The sequence below is a fragment of the Rhinatrema bivittatum genome, chromosome 1 (assembly GCF_901001135.1).
Source record: "Rhinatrema bivittatum chromosome 1, aRhiBiv1.1, whole genome shotgun sequence".
NCBI classification, from domain to species: domain Eukaryota; kingdom Metazoa; phylum Chordata; class Amphibia; order Gymnophiona; family Rhinatrematidae; genus Rhinatrema; species Rhinatrema bivittatum.
This window is the reverse complement of record NC_042615.1, coordinates 600,972,595-600,992,538: the sequence shown is the minus strand read 5'-3', so window position 1 is coordinate 600,992,538 and position 19,944 is coordinate 600,972,595. Positions and strand designations below refer to the sequence as shown.

At 41.9% G+C, this 19,944-nt stretch overlaps 1 protein-coding gene across 7 annotated transcripts in view; it reads left to right on the top strand.

Moving 5' to 3' along the window:
* The window catches only part of CSNK1G3 (casein kinase 1 gamma 3), a 448,270-nt gene extending 430,481 nt beyond the window's left edge, over nucleotides 1–17,789 (top strand). For all 7 annotated transcript variants that reach the window (XM_029619760.1, XM_029619702.1, XM_029619712.1 and 4 more), the window contains one exon: nucleotides 15,307–17,789. In XM_029619760.1, coding sequence (XP_029475620.1) covers nucleotides 15,307–15,361 — 55 coding nt within the window. In that variant the 3' untranslated portion in view covers nucleotides 15,362–17,789. The remainder of the gene's footprint in view (nucleotides 1–15,306) is intronic.
* The last annotated feature ends 2,155 nt before the right edge of the window (nucleotides 17,790–19,944 follow it).

Sequence of the window (19,944 nt, the reverse complement as noted above, 5' to 3'; positions counted from 1 at the left end):
TTCTCATCCTAAAATTCTTCCTCTCTTGCCATGTATTTTGTACATGATCTGAGCACTTTTTGCTGCTCATCTATGCTTTCAAACCAGCAGTCCCATCTCTACTATCTTTCCCTCAAAGGTTTTCCCACACATTCTTCTGCTTCTCTTGGGCAGAGAATAACTCAAGGCTCCAAAAATGCAATTGCCTGATCGTCAGTGATAACCAAAAACCTGGAGCAGGTGACAGTCACAGTGAAGCATAGCAAACAGTATCCACCATGGAAATGTTCAAGGAACTTAAGTGCTTACCTTTTCCATGGTGGTCCTTCCACTACCTTTATTTGCAGCACTGATTTCTGAAAGATGGCAGCAGGACAGTTGTGAGGATGGTACGCGTGTGCTTCTTCAGTCCCTGGGATAGATGCTATTTCGCTTCCACTGGCATCTCCTGGCAGTAGGTTGATAATTAAGGCTGAGGGGGACCATTTGGGGAGTCGACTGTGAAGAGCCATGTGTAAAGGGGAGATAGTTAAGAGAGGTGAAATTGGGTGGATTGACTCTGGAGCGTCGCTACTGGGTGAATAATTGGGAGGAACTGAAACAAGCAGACAATCCATGAAATTAACAACCAGCAGATTCAAAACAGATTGTAGAAAATATTTTTTCACTCGGTACATTGTCAAGCTATGGAGACGTGATCAAGGTGACTAGCATAGAGGGATTTAAAAAGTTTGGACAAGTTCCTGGAGGAAAAACCATAACACGTTATTATCCAGGTAGACTAAAGATAGCTATTGCTATCCTTGGATTGGCCATAGTCAGTGGCAGGATTCTGGGCTTGATGGACCTTGCTCTGACCGAGCAAGGGTTTGGGGTCACTGACAGAAGGGGGAAATGGAAACAGCCTGAAAGGAGGAGATGGAGGACTGAAAGAAAGAGAGATATATGGAAGGTAGGCTTAGATGCAGTTGAGAACCAGTGATAAGAGTCAAAAAGGCAAATGAGGTCTAGAGTGAGAAAAACTGAGGAGGGGGAGGGAAGGGGGTAGGAAAAGGGGAAGTGGAGGGGCAAAGGTAGAGATTTGAGAGGAGGTGAAAAAATGTGAGACAGTCAAAAGACAAGTTAGGTGCAGAGAAGAAATGAGGCATTGTGTAGCAGAAAGATACAGATGGGGAAAAGCAAAATGAGAAGTTAGATGAGAGGTTGGCAAGAGATGGAAGTGGAATGAGAGATGGAGAAAGGAGGTGAGAACTAAAGGAAGGTAAAATGAAAAGGATTCAGAAGATGAGGAAAGACTGCAAATGTGATGGGGGAAAAAACTCGGATAAGGTGGAAAATCCTTTTATATTTTTGATAGTTATTGAAGAATATCACACTTTGCCATTTTAAACTATTGCATTTTTATACACTTGTTAATTGCTTAATATGTTATATCACACTTTTCTAGCAGAAGAGTTCAAAGTGTTACAGCAGAATTGGGGTTTACAATCAGTATATGGTACATCAGTGATTGGTTATAAATATTATAGATACCAGTACAATTTAACATAATTAAGAACAAATACAACAAATATATAGATTACAGTACATTCAGCCTACAAGATACAAGTATAATTTTGAGCGCAAATGCAATCCAGCCTAATTTACATACGTAATAACCTACATGTGCCTTTAATGAGAGATTTTTAATGCCCTTTCTCACAGGACAAGCAGGATGGTAGTCTTCACATATGGGTGACATCACAGGATGGAGCCCAATCACGGAACACTTTTGTCAAAGCTTCCAGAACTTTGACTGGCCCCTACTGGGCATGCCCAGCATGGCACGAACCCTGCAACCAGCAGGGGGTCTCCCTTCAGTCTTCTTTTTTCTGCGCAGCAGTAGCCTCGCGGTTAAGGAGCTCTGCAGAGATTCCTGACAGGAATTTTCCTCATGGAATTACTAAAAGTTAATTTGCCCCACAGGGGTCCCTCCTTTAACTTTTTCAAGCCACGGTACTCCGGTAAGTTTTTTTTTTACCCGTTCTCCATCTATTACAGTCGAGTTTGGCCCTTGCGGCCTACTGGCCGTCGACCGTACCACAGCTCAGTTTTTTCCATGGCCATGGGGTCGGGGTTCTGTCGGTGCCCGGACTGTAATCGCACCATGTCCATCACAGACCCCCATAAAGTCTGTGTAATGTGTCTTGGATGAGAGCATGTTGTCTTGACCAAACGTGCCCTAATGACACCAAAAGGTCGCAAGGCCAGAATGAAGAAGATGGAACCTCTCTTTCGTGCTCAAACCATGACTCCATCCATTGCATCGACGACGTCAGAATCGGCTCAGTCAACTTCATGCCAGCATCGACCACTGGCCGGTGACCGTCCGGCATCGACAACATCTCGGCCTTCGACACCCTCTACTCCCCCTCAGGACCGAGGGGATCGTAGAGACAAACATCTCCATCGACATCGAAAGTCTCGGACCATCGAGGGAGCGAAATCATAGACCTCGCCATCGTCCGAGCCGCCGTCGAAGAAACCCCGTTCAGAAAAGGCATTGACCTTTTCGGCGACCGGGTCACTGAGGCAACCCTCACCTGACAAGGTATCAGGAGCTGCGACTCCGTCTTTAACAGTGGTCCCTCCAGCTATGCCTCTACCTCCTTCTTCTGTTCCGGAGCCGGGGCTGCTTGCTCCAAGTCTCCGAGAAGAACTGGACCGGATGGTTCAGGAGGCCATCGACAAGGCGATGCAATGACTCCAGGTTCCTCCAGCACCTATTGTGGAACCGCCCACCTACCCGATTCCGGCAGTGTTGGCCCCACTGCTCTCCAGGATGGAAGCACTCATTGCCGCTTTTCCACCGATGGACCCCGGGTTGCCGATGGCTCCTGTGCCCTCCCTGCTTACTCTGTCATGGGGCGGAGAAACATCCGCATCCCTCCATCGGGAGTTCTACCTCAGCCATTGATGCCGATACGTCCATCGCCACCGGTCCAACCATCGGTGCCAATACGCCCGTCTGCACCACCGAGCCATCCATCGATGCCCTCGATGCCTTCCTCGGTGCCTCCAATTATTCCTTCGGAGCCTAGATCAGGACCCTCTGGTATCCCACCACCCCTTCCTCCTCTAGTTCCTAGAGGGACAGGTGCTGATCCCTATGATACCTGGACTGATGATTCCTCTCCAGACACCAATGATTTTCCTTCACCACTGAAAGTAGAAAGCGTTCTCCCCCAGAGGACCTTTCCTTTATAAATTTTGTGAAGGAAATGTCTGAATTGGTTCTCTTCCAATTACAGACTGAACAGGATGATAGACACCAGATGATGGAGTTGCTATAATTCCTGGATGCTCCCAAGGAAATAACCTCCATCCCTATCCACCAGGTTCTTCTGGATCTCCTCAAGAAGGACTGGGAACATTCTGGCTCCATTGCTCCAGTCCACAGAAAAGCTCACACTACCTATTTGGTGCAGTCAGCTCCGGGTTTTCAGAAAACTCAATTGGATCACCAATCTGTAGTGGTAGAATCTGCACAGAAAAGAGCAAAGAGATCAAAGCCTCATACTTCTTTTCACCCTGGCAAGGAACAGAAGTTTCTAGATGCCATTGGTCGCCGTGTCTTCCAAGGTTCAATGCTCATCTCCCGAATTGCTGCTTATCAGCTCTATATGACCCAATATAATAGGGTCATTTTTAAGCAGATACAAGATTTCACAGACTCCCTGCCTCAGCAATTTCAAGATCAGCTCCAAACCCTAGTAAACAAGGGGTTTGAGGCAGGCAAGCATGAGATCAGATCATCTTACGATATCTTTGACACTGCTACTAGGGTTATCTGCAGCTGCTATTTCGGCAAGGAGATGGGCCTGGCTCAAATCTTAAGACCTTCGCCCTGAGGTACAAGACAGGTTATCCGACCTACCCTGTGTAGGTGATAATTTGTTTGGCGAACAGATTCAACGGACTGTGGCAGAACTTAAGGACCATCATGAGATCCTAAGACAGCTCTCTCTGATGCCTTCTGACTACTCTTCAAAACAGCCCTTCCGAAAGGACTGAAAGAAGTTGTTCTTCCGCCCGAAGAAGTCCTACCTGCCACCAACCAGATCCCGTTCCACGAGACCTTTTCAAAAAGCCCAGTCTCGTCAGACACGGAAACATAAACCGCAAGCACCTCCTCAACCAGGTCCTGCTTCAGGTTTTTTACTTCTACCTAGAGAGCAGCAGCCAGCTTCCATTGCCTCACATTCCAGTGGGAGGTCGACTGTGCCACTTCAACAACATATGGCACTCAATTACCTCAGACCAATGGGTACTGGCGATAATTGCTCAGGGTTACCATCTGAACTTTCTCTCCGTGCCACCGGACTCCCCACCTCTACTGACATGGAGAATATCCAATCACTCCATTCTTCTGGATCAGGAGGTCTCCCTCCTTTTCCAGTCCAAGGCAATAGAACCCGTACCCTACTCTCAGCACAGTCTAGGATTCTATTCCCGGTACTTTCTAATCCCCAAAAACTCAGGAGGCGTTCATCCTATTCTGGACCTACGGGCCCTCAACAAGTACCTCCAGAGAGAAATTCAAAATTGTAACCTTAGGCTCTCTTCTTCCTCTTCTACAAAGAGGAGACTGGCTCTGCTCTCTGGACCTCCAGGACGCATACACTCAATTTGCGATAACTCCATCTCATTGCAAATACCTGAGGTTTCTAGTAGGCCCCAAGCACTAGCAGTACAGAGTGCTTCCATTCGGCCTAGCGTCTGCGCCACGAGTCTTCACAAAATGCCTCGTAGTAGTTGCAGCCTTCCTCAGGACACAAGGTGTTTACGTCTACCCCTATCTAGACGATTGGTTAATCAGGGCTCCCACTCAGCAAGCTGCTCTGTCGTCCCTCAATCTAACCTTACACACTCTAATCTCATTAGGATTTCTCGTCAACTACGACAAATCCTACTTAGTCCCATCTCAAACCTAGTCATTCATTGGGGCAGACTTGGACACCTTGCAGGCAAAGGCTTTTCTGCCTCGACCATAAGCTCTCACCCTCGTGTCTCTTGCGCACCAGCTTCAGTCTCAGCACTCCGTGACTGCTCGCCACTTTCTCTTCCTCCTGGGATACATGGCATCCTCAGTTCAGGTCACACCAGTGGCCCATTTGGCCATGAGAGACATGCAGTGGACTCTAAGGTCTCAGTGGATGCAAAGCATTCAGCCCCTGTCTACCACTGTCCACATAACTGACTCACTCAGTCAGTCTCTTGCCTGGTGGAAAAATCAGATCAATCTCCTCCGAGGCTTGCCCTTTCAGGCTCCAGACCCTCAATTAACTCTCGCCACCGATGCTTCCAACCTCGGCTGGGGAGCCCATGTGGCCAATCTGCAAACACAAGGATCTTGGTCTCCTGAGGAAGCCAAACACATTTCCTGGAGCTTTGAGCAATCAGATATGCTCTCAGGGCATTTCAGGATCACCTCTCAAATCAAGTTATCCTGATCCAGAAGGACAACCAGGTGGCCATGTGGTACATCAACAAACAGGGAGGCACGGGCTCCTTCCTTCTGTGTCAGGAAGCTGCACAGATATGGGCGGAAGCGCTCTCCCATTCGGTGTACCTCAAGGCCACCTACTTGCCGGGAGTGGACAATGTGTTGGCAGACAAGCTGAGTTGCATCTTTCAACCGCATGAGTGGTCTCTCAACCCCTCAGTAGCGAACTCCATCTTCCAACAATGGGGATATCCTCAGATAACCTCTTTGCGTCTCCTCAAAACCGCAAAGTAGAGAACTTCTCTCTCATTCGCAACAAATACTCTCAGCCTAGAGACGCATTCTCCCTCTCGTGGGCAACCGGTCTACTTTATGCATTCCCTCCACTTCCTCTTCTCTCGAAGACTCTTGTGAAGTTACGTCAGGGCAAGGGAACCATGATCCTGATAGCACCTCACTGACCACGCCAAGTGTGGTTTCCAATACTTCAGGATCTCTCCATTCGCAGGCACATTCCCTTAGGAAAAAAACCTGCTTCTGATCACTCAAAACGACGGGTGCCTCCTCCACCCCAATCTTCAAGCCTTGTCCCTGACGGCATGGATGTTGAAAGGTTAATCCTTCAGCCACTTAACCTTTCTGAACCAGTTTCCCGTGTCCTGATTGCTTCACAGAAGCCTTCCACGAGAAAATCTTACTTTTACAAATGTAACAGGTTTTAGTCATGGTGCTCTTCAGTCTCTTGACCCCTTTACCTGTCCTATCACGAAGTTTTTTGAGTATCTCTGGTACTTATCAGTGTCAGATCTAAAAACGTCTTCCATTAGAATGCATGTCAGTGCGGTGGCCGCCTTCCCTAAAGGTGTCAGGGATGTACCCATATCAGTACAACCCCTTGTAACACGTTTTCTGAAGGACTTGCTTCACCTCAAGCCTCCACTGTGTCCTCTGGCCCCTTCTTGGGACCTCAGTCTGGTTTTGGGTTGGCTCATGAAATCACCATTCGAGCCTCTTCAATCCTGTGATCTTCGCTATGTCACATGGAAAGTGATTTTCCTTCTGGCAATCACTTCGGCTCACAGAGTTAGTGAATTATAGGCTCTAGTTACCTATCTGCTTTAAACTAAACTTCTGCAGGACCGGGCAGTACTCCGCACTCACCCTAAATTTTTGCCTAATGTAGTTTCGGACTTTCATCTCGATCAGTCCATTATACTTCCTACCTTTTTTCCCAGGTCACATTCCAATCCTGGAGAACAGGCTCTGCATACCCTTGACTGTACCCGGGCTCTAGCATTCTACCTAGACCGTACAGCTGCCCACAGGGAAAGCACTCAACTGTTTATCTCTTTCCATCCTAACAAGTTAGGGCAGCCTGTGAGTAAGCAGACTCTCTCCTCTTGGTTGGCGGACTGCATATCCTTTTGTTATCAGCAAGTGGGCATTCCATTTCAAGACTGTGTTAAAGCACACTCTGTGAGGGCCATGGCGACTTCAGTAGCACACCTACGATCGGTGCCGCTTCCTGACATTTTCAGGGTTGCCACCTGGAGTTCTCTCCACACCTTTGCAGCCCACTATTGCTTGGACAAGGCCGGAAGACAAGATTCCATCTTCGGCCAGTCTGTCCTTCGTAACCTATTTACAATGTGACGTACCAACACCCTTCCGCCTGCCCGTTTTGGCCGAGGGCATCCTGAACCCTATTTTCATCCCAGTCCTAGTGCCTTGCACACCTGGGTACATTTCGTGCATTTATCGGAAATCCTCAGCTCGGTACTCACCCATATGTGAGGACTACCATCCTGCTTGTCCTGTGAGAAAGCAAATGTTGCTTACCTGTAACAGGTACTCTCACAGGACAGCAGAATGTTAGTCCTCACTAAACCCGCCCTGCGGTGTTGGGTTCGTAACGTTTTCTTATTTTATTTTTCGGCACTACCTGTAGCTTTTAAACAAGACTGAAGGGGGACCCCTGCTGGCTGCAGGGTTAGTGCCATGCTGGGCATGCCCAGTAGGGGCCAGTCAAAGTTCTGGAAACTTTGACAAAAGTGTTCCGTGATTGGGCTCCATCCTGTGATGTCACCCATATGTGAGGACTAACATCCTGCTGTCCTCTGAGAACATCTGTTACAGGTAAGCAACATTTGCTATTTTAGCTGACAGATAATCTTGCTAGCTACCAAAGTTTTTGAAATGTTTGGAGCCCTAACTGTTGCTGTTTAGGTTTTGAGGGTGCTTCTTCTGGGCTGTAGAGCATGCCCAGCATGCCACGGTCTACATGGGGTCCTTCTTCAGTCTCTCCTGTTCCATGTTTCTCTTTTAATAGTTTTCCTGTATACTTGTGTTAATGTATTCTGCCTTGAGGCGACTGTTTTAATGTATTTCCGCCCTGGAGGCGTCTGTTCAGTTCCTTGTAAACCGGTGCGATATGTATTCTTTACAGGAACATCGGTATATAAAAATTATAAATAAATAAATAAATAAATGTTACCCTTCCTAGACAACTGGTTGGTCAAAAGCAACTCCTGCGAAGGAGTGTTGAACGCTTGACCCTTGCCATACACTTTCTGGAGTTTGTCATCAACTCCCCGAAGTCCTATCTCTGTCCACCCCCCCGGCTCGACTTCATAGGACTTGGTGGGCAACAGTCAGCAGGTAACTGCTCATCTTTTGCTTCGATTGTTGGGCCACATGGCAGCTTCTGTCCATGTCACCCCTTTGGCTCGTCTCTGCATGTGCAGGGTGCTATGGACTCTGCGGTCACAGTGGCAGCAGTATTCCAGGACCTCGCGGCTCGAGTCTCCATCACGCAGTGCCTGAGGATTTCCCTGTCCTGGTGGGAGAATCTCTCTGATCTGAAAGGGGGGTTCCTTTCCAACCTGCGTTACCTCAAGTAGTCCTTACCACTGATGCCTTCCCTCACGGCTGGGGGGGCGCATGTGGACGGCCTCCATACACAAAGGTATTGGACAGCTTAGGAAGCTTCGTACCAGATAAACTTCCTGGAGCTTCGGGCAATCAGCTATGCTGTTTGGGTGCATCAAGATCAGCTGTCTCACAAAGCAGTCCTGATTTGAGTAGTCAATCAGGTAGCATTGTGGTATGTCAACAAGCAGGGAGGCATGGAATCATACCTCCTCTGACAGGAGGCAGTGCACATCTGGGCTTGGGCTCTGTCGCAGTGTATATCCCTACGAGTGACTTACCTGGCTGGGGCATTCAATGTACTGGCGCTCTATCCAGCCGCACAAGTGGTCCTTAAATCCAAAAGTAGCAACCCGGATTTTCCACTTGTGGGGGAGCTCCAGATGTAGATCTCTTCACCTCCGCCTACAATTGCAAGGTGAGCAACTTCGGCTCTCTCTTCAGGACAGACGGATGCCCAGCCTCCGACGCCTTTGCCCTCCATTAGGGCACAGGCCTTCTCTGTGCATATCCTCCTATTTCGCTTCTCTTGAGGACTCTCCTGAAGTTCCAACGGGACCAAGGGACCATGATTCTACTGACTCCATACTGCCCAGGCAAGTCTGGTTCCCTCTCCTCCAAGATCAGTCGATAAGGACTCCCATCAGCCTGGGGACTGCGCCCAACCTCATAACTCAGGAACAGGGCATGCTTCGCCATCCCAATCTCCAGGTGTTTCCTTGACATCTTGGATGTTGAGTGCCTAGTCTTTCAGCCCCTGAACCTGTCTGATAATGTGTCCCAGGTGCTGGTGGCCTCCAGAAAACCTTCTACCAGGAAGTCTCATGAGTTGAAGTGGAAGAGGTTCTTGGCCTGGTGTGTGGGAACAGGACTTAGATCTGTAAGGTGAGTTGTACGGGGAATGTCATAATTCTGCTTTACATCCATAATTGTGGGTCAGAGAGGTTCCTGTGGATGCAAACTGTGCTTTTACATTTAGCCCTATGATGGTCATGTGTTCAGTGTCATGCATGTGAGAACCATCTGTCAGGTGTGTCCCAACAGAAAAAAGGTTGAGAACCACTGCCCTAGAATGTAAAAATCAGGGCCCATATTGGTTGTAATCTGAATCCAATTCCTCTTCCATCCCCATCCCACTGCCATCAAAGCGGAGAATGATTTTTTAGTTGCAACAAAAGCATCAAGACTTATTGATTAAGGGTAGTAATATCTTGCCTTCTGTTAAGGGTAGTAATTGTCGCTCCATGCAGGTTACTCCCATACTTATCAGTTCCCCAAACCTTAAAAGTCGAGGTCCTTGTTGGTTGTCTTGACTCCAGCTCACATTTTCCCCCCTGCTGTCGAAGCAGAGAGCAATTTGCAGTTGCATCAAAACTATCAAGGCTTATTGGTTAAGGTTAGTAACTGTCACACCATCAAGTTATCCCCATGCACCCTTTTCTTCATTCCCATATTCTAGTTTTTAGGGATCCACAGTGTTTATACCATGCCACTTTAAATTCTTTGATTGTTTTCATTTTCACCACCTCTTCCGGAAAGACATTCCAGGTATCCACCATACTTTCCATGAAGAAATATTTTCTGATGTTGGTTCTGAGTCATCCTCTCTGGAGTTTCATTTCATGACCCTTAGTTTACTGATTTCTTTTCCAAAGGAAAAGGTTTGATGTTGTAAAAAAATGTTCCTTGCACCTCCTCTCTGCCAGGGTATACATATTTAGATCCTTCAGCCTCGCCTCACATAGCATTTTGGTCACCCGTCTCTGGACTACCTGCATCCTATCTGTATCCTTTTTGAGATGCAGACTCTACAGCTGACGATAGTACTTCAGGTGAGGCCTCACCAAGGACCTATACAAGGACATTATCACCTCTTCTCTTTTTTTCTTACTAGTTATTCTTTTCTTTATACAGTCCAGCATTTTTTTGGCTTTAGCTGTCGCCTTGTTACATTGCTTTGCTGCCTTCAGGTCACCTGATATTGTCACCACAAGATCACTATCTTGGTCTGTGCACATCAGTCTTTGACCCCCTCCGAATCCCAGATGCATGACTCTGCACTTCTTGCAATTGAATCCCAGCTGTCAAATCTTTGACTGCTCTTCACGCTTTCTTAAATCACTTTTCTCTACTCCTTCAAGCTTGTCCACTCTGTTGCAGATCTTAGTATCATCTGCAAATAGACAAACTTTACTTTCTATCCCTTCCGCAATGTCGCTCTCAAAGATATTGAACAGAGCCAACCTCAATACTAATCCATGTAGCACTCCACTTTTGTCTTCAGAGTAGGTTCCATTTACCATTACCTGCTGTCTCCTGTCAGTCAACCTGTTTGTAATTCACTCCACCACCTTGGTGCCAACTCCCAAGCTTCTCATTTTTTACACAAGCCTTCTATGCGGGACTGTGTCAAAGACTTTCTGAAATCCAAGTAAATCACATTGTGTGCTCTTGGTCAATCCAAGTCTCTAGTCACGCAATCAAAAAAATCAATCGGATTTGTCTAACAATAACAAAAATTGATGTGGAAAAAATTGTTGTGAAAATTAATGTTGGAGTTTCCATCATTTATATGATGTTCTAATAACCTATTACTAAAAATCCTGACAACTGAGATCATCTAATCGAGGCTTACTTTGATGTACCTTTGATTTGACAGGCCTGTCTCACCACAAGAAACTGCTTTCTCAGTTGCGGCACCCATTCTTTGGAATTCCTTGCCTATGGAACTCCAAATGACTGATTGTGTTAAGAAATTTAGACTTCATTTGAAAAGCTTTTTGCTAAAACAGGCATTTTATTAAGAGCCGCAGCTTTGATTTTTACATGTAGTAGCTTGCGATATGTGGCAACTCGAGTTTTTTTTTTTCATTTTTTGCTTTTCATTTTTTTATGTATGTATTAATTTTTTTACTTTTTGTACATCGCTTAGGCCCTATTTGTGTTAAGCGATTAATAAATTTGATTAAAAAAATGAAAATAGGTTTCTGTCAGGCACAATACTTTTCAATTGAAAATGGAAGAACATCCAGCTTCTAACTAGTCTGTGATCAGACCAACAGTCTACTCCTTTCATAACATGAGAGGTTTCATGAGAGGTCTTTGGTCTTTGGCCAAAAGATGCCATAGCTATGGAAATATGTTTGGTGCATTGGACGGGAGCAGTCCATTTGAGTTGATTGTATATATACTGTTATGCCCTTGTACTATTGTTTCATAAATCTACATCACAGCCAGCTCTGAGGTTATGAGGAACGTCCTTTATGGCTCTCTCCAGTTGCTCATATAAAGGCATCCTTGGCATCATTAGAGTGAGTCATGGTAAGGACACACATGATTGTAGCATGCCTATCCTTGGAGATATTTATGCAGATAAGATATTACCTTGACCTTCATTCCTTTTAAAGTTTGTTACATTCTAAAGATACGCAGATGGGAAAGCCTGAATCAGATTTTCTTAGTTCACCTTTAAGGTTTCTCTATCCAATAGAGATGGCACAGGCTACATATTCTATCAAATGTGAATCCTCAGCAAGTAAAGTCTTGCTTAATGCCTCTATATTTATGTATTTCTTGAGCATCTTACCTAGTAGGGCAGTACACCTTTGGTCTTAAATCATTGTTGATCAATGTATACATATTCTATACAGTAAAGTTTATATTGTATCTGTTTTTTTACCACATTTTTGACTGATTAGCAAAGAGCTGAGAGGCCAAGAGGAGGTTATGCAATTTTTAGTGTCCCATTTCAGTACGGATTCCCATAGGAGAGAGCATTATGATCTCTAAACAGGGCTTCTCTGTCACTCATGCAGGATAGGAGAAGCCCCTGGCAGGATCCTCACCCTGGCCCTGTCACCATTTGCCAGTATGAATTTGTTTTTAAACATATTCCAAGCATCTTAAAGGGCCACTTGCAGAGATAACCTGCTTGAGAGTTAAATATGTATCAGAGCATTTGGGGTTCATGAAATTGGAACAGTTTAATTCTATATTCATTATAGAGTTAATGCCCCATTTTTTTAATAAATATGCCATTAGGAACAGGATTGCAACTGTCAGTGGTGGGGGGGAAAGAAACCATAAAAATAATTTCTTATCAGTAACTTAAATAGGGCCTTTCTTCAGTGCCATGGTTTCAGGTTCTATGAGGATACATTTAAGAGTTAGACTGTCTGTATAAAGAGGTGAATCTTGCAGTCCAGCTGTGCACAGAAAGGTTATGGTAAAATGTGCATCTGTAAAATAGGTTGTCAGTAAAAAAAATCTGGCACTGCATACATCAAGTAGCACCATAGAAGTAATAAGTCAGGAATAGGCATCTCCAGTACTAGAGTGCCATAAACAGGTCTGGTTTTCAGGACATCCACAATAAATATGAATGAGAGATTTGCAGGCAATGGAGGCAGTGCATACAAATATATCTCATACATATTAATTGCGGATATCCTAATAACCAGACTTGTTTGGGACACTTCAGGACTACCCCTGTGATAAATAGCGGTTGTAGCAGTAAAAAAAAAACCAAAAACAAATTGGCAACCATGTTCAGGAGGATAAATGTTAACCAGAGCTATGGAATTGTTTTTCTCATAACGTAAGAAAGTAGCTTCCATTTTCCGATTCTACTTGCTGTTTTAAAGGGGAAATTGTTCTCCTAATTAAAACAGCAAATCCCTCTTGCCCACATTGGAAACTGACACTAACTTGGCTCGTTCATAATTTAAATAATGTATAATCTTCATTTTCAACATTGTAAATCCCTTATAAGAATAAAATGTTGATTTGCAGTTCAGCATACAGTTAAATTAAGCATTTTCATGTATTATACATTACACAAGTTATATATTTTTATCTGCAATAGAATATATACAAACTTCAGTGACCAACATTGGATTTATGACTTCTTCAAATGGTTTCCAAATCAAGTATATATATATTTATATATATTTGTAAATTTATATATATATAAATATATATAAATATATATATATTTGTAAATTTTGCTCATAAGTTTAGTTTGATTAGTTCCCGCCTTTTTTCTCCCCTCCTTATTTGTTCATATGTTAATTCGTTATATCTGTTCGATGTAAACCGCCATCCCAGGCGCCTGTTTCAGTTACACTGTAAACCGATGTGATATCCCTGATGAACATCGGTATATAAAAATTTTAAATAAATAAGTATTAACGTTGTCTCCTTATCCTGTCCTCACCCCTACATGGACTGCTAACCGCATTTGGATTTTAGCCTCCCAGAATGAAAAAAAAAGTTTGAGAAAAGGCCTTAAATCTCTTTTCTAATAGTTGCTTTAAAAAATCAATTAATTCCAACCTTACAGATAATAAAATGTGAATTCTATAACACCAGTATGAAAATATTCAGTAAATCATAGAAGTGAAGTATTTAAACTGAGTAGTTGGTTGAGACTGGCAGATGAGATAAGCTGTATGGGCTTTTTTTGCCATCATGTTTCTATGTGTCTGTTTCTGTTTCTCCTGTCACCAACCCTTATACTTATTAATCAGTAGGCTTACAAGTATTAAGAAAGATCTCTAATGCAGTGATGTTTCATTATCTTACTTTCAAATCTATTGTCCATGTTTTGTTTTTGTAATCATGACTGAATAATCCAAATGTCAGTTGTAATAAAAGGTAAAATAAATTTCTCTGTCGACAAGCAGGATCAGCCATAACTAGTGGGTGACATCCCACAATATGATCCCATCTCTTAGAGCTTAGAAATGTTTCTGGGCATGTGCAGGAGTTTCTGCACATGGCCCTTGCCTCATAAACTACCACACAGGTGGATCCCCATTTTCATAATTTTTGCCATTTTTCAAAGCCATTTTCATTGGCGCGGAACCCCTCGTTGCTGAAAGCTGGGAATTTTTCATACTAAGAAATAACAGGAGCAACTTGATTCTTTCCATCCATTCCCATACAGTAAAATATCACCATAGCATGTTGGGATGAGTATGAGAACAGCACTACATAAGTTAATCCTAGTAGTGGTTTAGTACTTGGTAAAAGTAATAGGATTTTGCTGCCTAACTAACCAGACAGAAACTTGATAGTCTAAGTAACTATTATGTGTAGGTTATAGTAATTGTTGAAATAGTTTTAGAATATTTGCTTATCTTCCCTCAGCCATCTTTCTTGGAAGGTAGCATATTGGCACTATATTGCTAAGTTTATAGTTCTCTTAGCATAGGCTTGAGACCTGAATTTGATTACCTTCTTAATTCTTGGTATAAGAATTCAAACCTCCAAATCCATTAACTTAAAGGTGATCTTAGATCAGTGCTATATTTTATTGTATATATTATATTATGCTTTTGTATTGTCTTCTGCCTGTGCTGCATAAAAAGACAGTATTAAATTAATATGCAGTAAAGGCATATTTAATTCAAAAGTAACTGTGGTGGTAATTTAAAGTAGAAAGCAAACGCTTAGTGAAAAATGATCATATCTACCTGGAAAGTGATTAAAAAAAAAAAAAGCACTATAGTTTGGGTTATGTCAGCTTTGCAGGGTTTTAAATATTTCTATTCAGTCTACATACATGAGCCCATTTTAAGTTTTGTATAGTTTTATTTCCATGAGTATCAAAATGTACAGACTGTATATATCTTTCATATAAACGTCCCTCAAATATCTTTCGCATGCATTTGTTCTCAACTACAATAAAATTAACTAATAAAACTGTCACAGCTCCCTTATATAAACCTCAAAATTTAGTTGACTGTCAAATATTTTACACAGATTGCAGTATGCCTAAAATCTACTTTAGTGTCAGTTATCGTCTTTGATAAAAATTTCAGACTTTATAACTTTAGAAAGAGTTGGTGAAGATATTTCTATTTTAATTATTTTAAATCATGACATGTCATTTCCTTTCCCCACATTTACAGGTGCTGCTGTTTTTTCAAGCGAAGGAAAAGGAAAAGCATTCAACGCCACAAATGACTCTGGAAGCAGACAGACCCTGTGAATGACTTGTTCATCTGCTGTCTTGTGATCAGTCTCATCTCTGCAGTGACCACAAATGTTTTTCAAGATCCCTTCATAAAAGTGTCATGCCCTCATGCTTTGGTTTGGTTGTCTTGCATTCATATTTAATTTTTTTCCATCCACCTCTTTGAAGCTTTAACATTTTGTCAAACTATGACTGCTGCTTTAACCATCCATAAATGGACCAATGAAGTGGTACAAATGAAGATCATTGTCCCCAGCCAATCTCCAGGATCATTCTTCTCTCAGAAAGCATTAGGATTGTTTGTATGGAGAACCAGCTATGTCATCTATCTGGTATCTGAGTTATGTAACAGGTTAAAAGCAGTCAAGTGGATGAGGCAGAAGAAAGTGAGATGTCCAATCTTTTAAAATTTGAGAGCATTTCCTTTATGGTTTCCTGTTTTGGCTGTGGCATCTGCATTTATTTTTTCAGTATTATTGACAATGGTACTGCATTTATGAATTGTTAACATTATCTGCTCTCCATGATGTCATGGTACTGTCACTGCCAGAGGTACAGAGGAAGAAGCCAAATGGATCCAGCTGAGGACAGCAGTCTGCACTCTGCTCGCAAATGAACAAGGTGCCAGTAGGCTCTGTGTTGGAAATACCTGCTTTCGGCGTACCTCTGACCGAGGTGCATGAATAGAAAAGCAGCTGTGCTTTGTACAAAAATACAAAATGTTAATAAAGTGTAACTTGTGCTTCCTGGTAATGTTGTTAGACAACTGAGGATGAAATGCATTCAGAAGGAAGGGGAGAGATTTAGGAGTCATAAAACACTACAAAGAAGAAGGAATGCAGCAGATATGATAAATGTGAACCTGGTAGTAGATCAGGAAGCAAAATATAGAGCCTGCTATTGATTGACATCCTCCTGTTAACTAAAACTGGAGGCTCCTGCTGGCAGGCTGGTGTTAGAATTGTGTTTAAATTATACTGTTCTTGGGTAAGAAGCAATGGAAATGGGTCAGGCTGTTCTGCCTTTTGTGTGTAGTAGCTGTGATTCTCAAAGCACTGCTGTGGTCTTCTGAACCATTCTTACCTTTCAGTGTAATGTTGCAACTGTTGTAAGATGCTTTGGAAAGAAGGGGGCCAGGTACTTGCCCACCTCTTTTCCCCAGTCATTTGAAGTGCCTGCACTGTGAACAAACCAGCTGTTCTGTGGAAAAGGCAACCTAGTTCTGTTTTTCAAGTCTGCTTCATTTAAAGCCATAATGACATAGGTGTGCTTTTGTTGTGGTTAAGCGATTAAGTACACTGAAGGGATGGCATTAAAGAAATGAAGTGGCTAGAGATGCTACATTGACCAAAATTAAAATTACTTTGGATACTTTTCTTTTTCCAAGAGCTGCTTCTTGGAACTAACTTGTAGTACTTTGTTTTTCTCTTATCAGCACACTGTGGATAATTTATTTATTTTTCTTGTCTGGTGTGGTAACATTCAGAATGTGTATTGAACAGAGATAAATGCACACCTTTGAGTTCATTATTGCATTTACAGGGATTTTAATTGTATTTGTAATTTATTTTTCTTAACAACTTGGAGTGCAGTGCATTCTTTTGATGGATTATGTACTGACATAAAAAAAAAAAGCTTGCAAGCTGCATTGGTGGTTTTCCACTGTCACTCTTAAATGATCTATTTGTATTTGTTGTTCAAGAACTTTATTCAGCCTACAAAATCATTTTACTGTATTGTTTGGTCAGCAGTTTTCATTCTGCCTGTTGGTATTACTGGTAATAATGTCTTAAACTCAAGGAATGACATAGGTTTTTCTTTTCTTTAGAGCTGAGAAGGTGTAAGTTTAATTTTGACCATGCTAATGTGAAACCACTTCTTTCTCTGCAGTATTTGACCAAATTTTTTTTGCTCCACATGTGTAAATATATGCAGTATCTATATTTCTGATCATACATTTGTTTAGTTTTGTGTCTAAATAGGATTTTTTTTTTGTTTTTGGAAAAAAAAGGGGGGGGGGGGCTTGGCCTGTACAGTGTTTATATGATCTGAACTCATCACACGTAACAAAGTGTGTATATTCAATTATGGACTTAAAATATTTTAAATAAATATAAAACCCTTTATTTGCTGCAATGACCAGTATGTAGACCTTTGCTTTTTAGCAATATTTTTAAGTGCTCCCTTTTGATGCCTGGGAAGAGATTTCTTTCCATAGCACAAACTGGTCAATAATAGGTAATGCAGGTATGTTCAGGTTAAGCCAACAAAGTTTTGCATTTATATGCTTTTTGCCTGTCTATACTAATGAAGTCAACATTGCCTGAATGTCTGAATAATGAAATACATCCCTGTTTAAAAGTATGTAACTGAAGAATAAATAAAAAAAAAAATAAAGGTAGGTTTTTTTAAAAAACATTTGCTGCCTTTCCTTTTTTTCCTTTAATTTTCATTATTCTTGTTAGATCATTAGTTTTAATACTATGTTGCTACTCTCTGATAGTTTTATCTGTGGAATATTACTCAAAAGAGAAAGTTTGCAAAAGTTTTATATATAAATATAGGAGATGCTACAATAATTGGAATCCAGCCTTTAAATTTATCATATGTGAAACTACAGATTGTGTTGTACTATGCCATGTATTACAAGTTATAAATATTGAACTGTAACATAGCAGAGCACACAGAGGGACCTGATTTACCAAGAAAGAGATGAACTTTCCCCCTGCATAATGAGGCTTCAGGTGTCAGGCCATATCGGCCCTCATTTTGTAGGGGAGCTACAAAAGTTAGAAATGTTTCTTTATCTTACAGAATGTTTCTCAAGGACAGAGAACTAGAGAAATCATTGATCAGTCAAGTACAAAGAGGATTGGTTTAATTTTATTTCTTTATATTGCATGTAGTATCTTCCATAAGTAATTCAAATGATTGGCGATTTATCATTCCAAATATCTGAAATACATTGATTATTATGTTGTTTGCTCAGATACATTGACTTATCATTCTTTCTTTATTTGGTGCATCCATTTCTTCAGTGCTGACATAACCGCTGTGTATAGTATTTTGCAGAGAGGTTTTTTTTCTTTGTTCCAAAAAAAATATTACTCACTACCACAACTAAACACTTCTATAATACTACTTGACATATGCAGCACTGTACAAAAACATCTGAGACTATCCCTGGTCTGTAGAGCTTAAATTCTAATCAAGACAAATATACAGGGCAAAATAGACTTGGGGAATTTGATTTATTAAGGCAATGGTTACAAATTGAGGCTGTAAGCAGGACAATTGGCAATTAAGATATAAAAACAGCTTCAAAACATGGGGTTTTAGATGGGATTTAAATAAGGCAAAAAGAGAACATGACACAGAAGCTTAGGAATTCCATGTCAAGCATATGGTGCAGGCAGGTGGAAAGCATGGAGTCAGGAATTGGCGGTAGAGAAAGGTATAGATAGGAGTTTCTTGCCTGATGAGTGGAGTGCGCAGAGAGGGGGTGTACAGAGAAATAAGAGGAGAGGTAGTGAGGAGCTGCAGAGTGAATGCTCTTGTAGGTTAGTGTGAGGAGTTTGAAATGTATGCCGGAACAGATAGGGAGCCAATGTAGTGACTTGAAAAAAGTGATTATATGGATATAGCGATTTTGAGAAAAGATAAATCACGCAGCTGAATTTTGGTTAGATTGTACTGGAGAAAGATGGTTTACTGGGGAGACCTGTGAGAAGCAGATTGCAATAGTCTAATCTGGAGGTGATGAGAGAGTGGCTGAGGGTTCTGGTAGTGTATTCAGGTAGGAAGGGACAAATTTTGGTAGTGATATACAGAAACTGCACATTTTTTTAAATTTTATGCAATTTCAAAACTATAGTTACAAGATCATTTTGCATAGACTCATGAGGTATACAGAAATAAAAATATTTGGCAAATACATTTTACCCATGAGTAATTTTACCTCATATTATATAAAAGGAAAAATGAGGGAGGATAAACAAGAAAAGGAGCGGAAACTAGAAACAAAAAAGTAATACTGAGTACAAAGCCAGATACTAAGCCAGCATATTCATGATGGAGAGTCAAGAAATGCCCTTATTTGGGATGGTTCAAAAAACAAATAGTTAACATTATTAATATTTACAACACATTTGCATGGATAACGAAGTATAAATTGACCCCCTTTGGAAATATCCTCTGGACGTAAGGAAAGAAATTTCTTTCGGCGAAGCTGTGTGACCCTAGTTAAGTCAAAGTACATCCACAATGTCTGACCTTAAAATGGCAATGATCGGTAACGGAGAAAAAAGTGGAGGACATTGTCCCTATCTGCGAAAAAGGCAAAAGTCACCAATAGAGTTCCACGTTTTTTAAATCTCAACTAATTGAGAATCCTGAAGAAAATTAGTCAAATCCAATGAAGATTCCAAGGCACAAAATCTCTGGACACATCCTCAGATGAAACTTGAGGTAAAAAATATGCCTTAGTTATAAAAGGCATTAAAGGATTTGGAACCTTAAGTCTGAGAAATGTAATTCCAAAATGATTATATCAGGGAAATCTTCTTTATTTTAG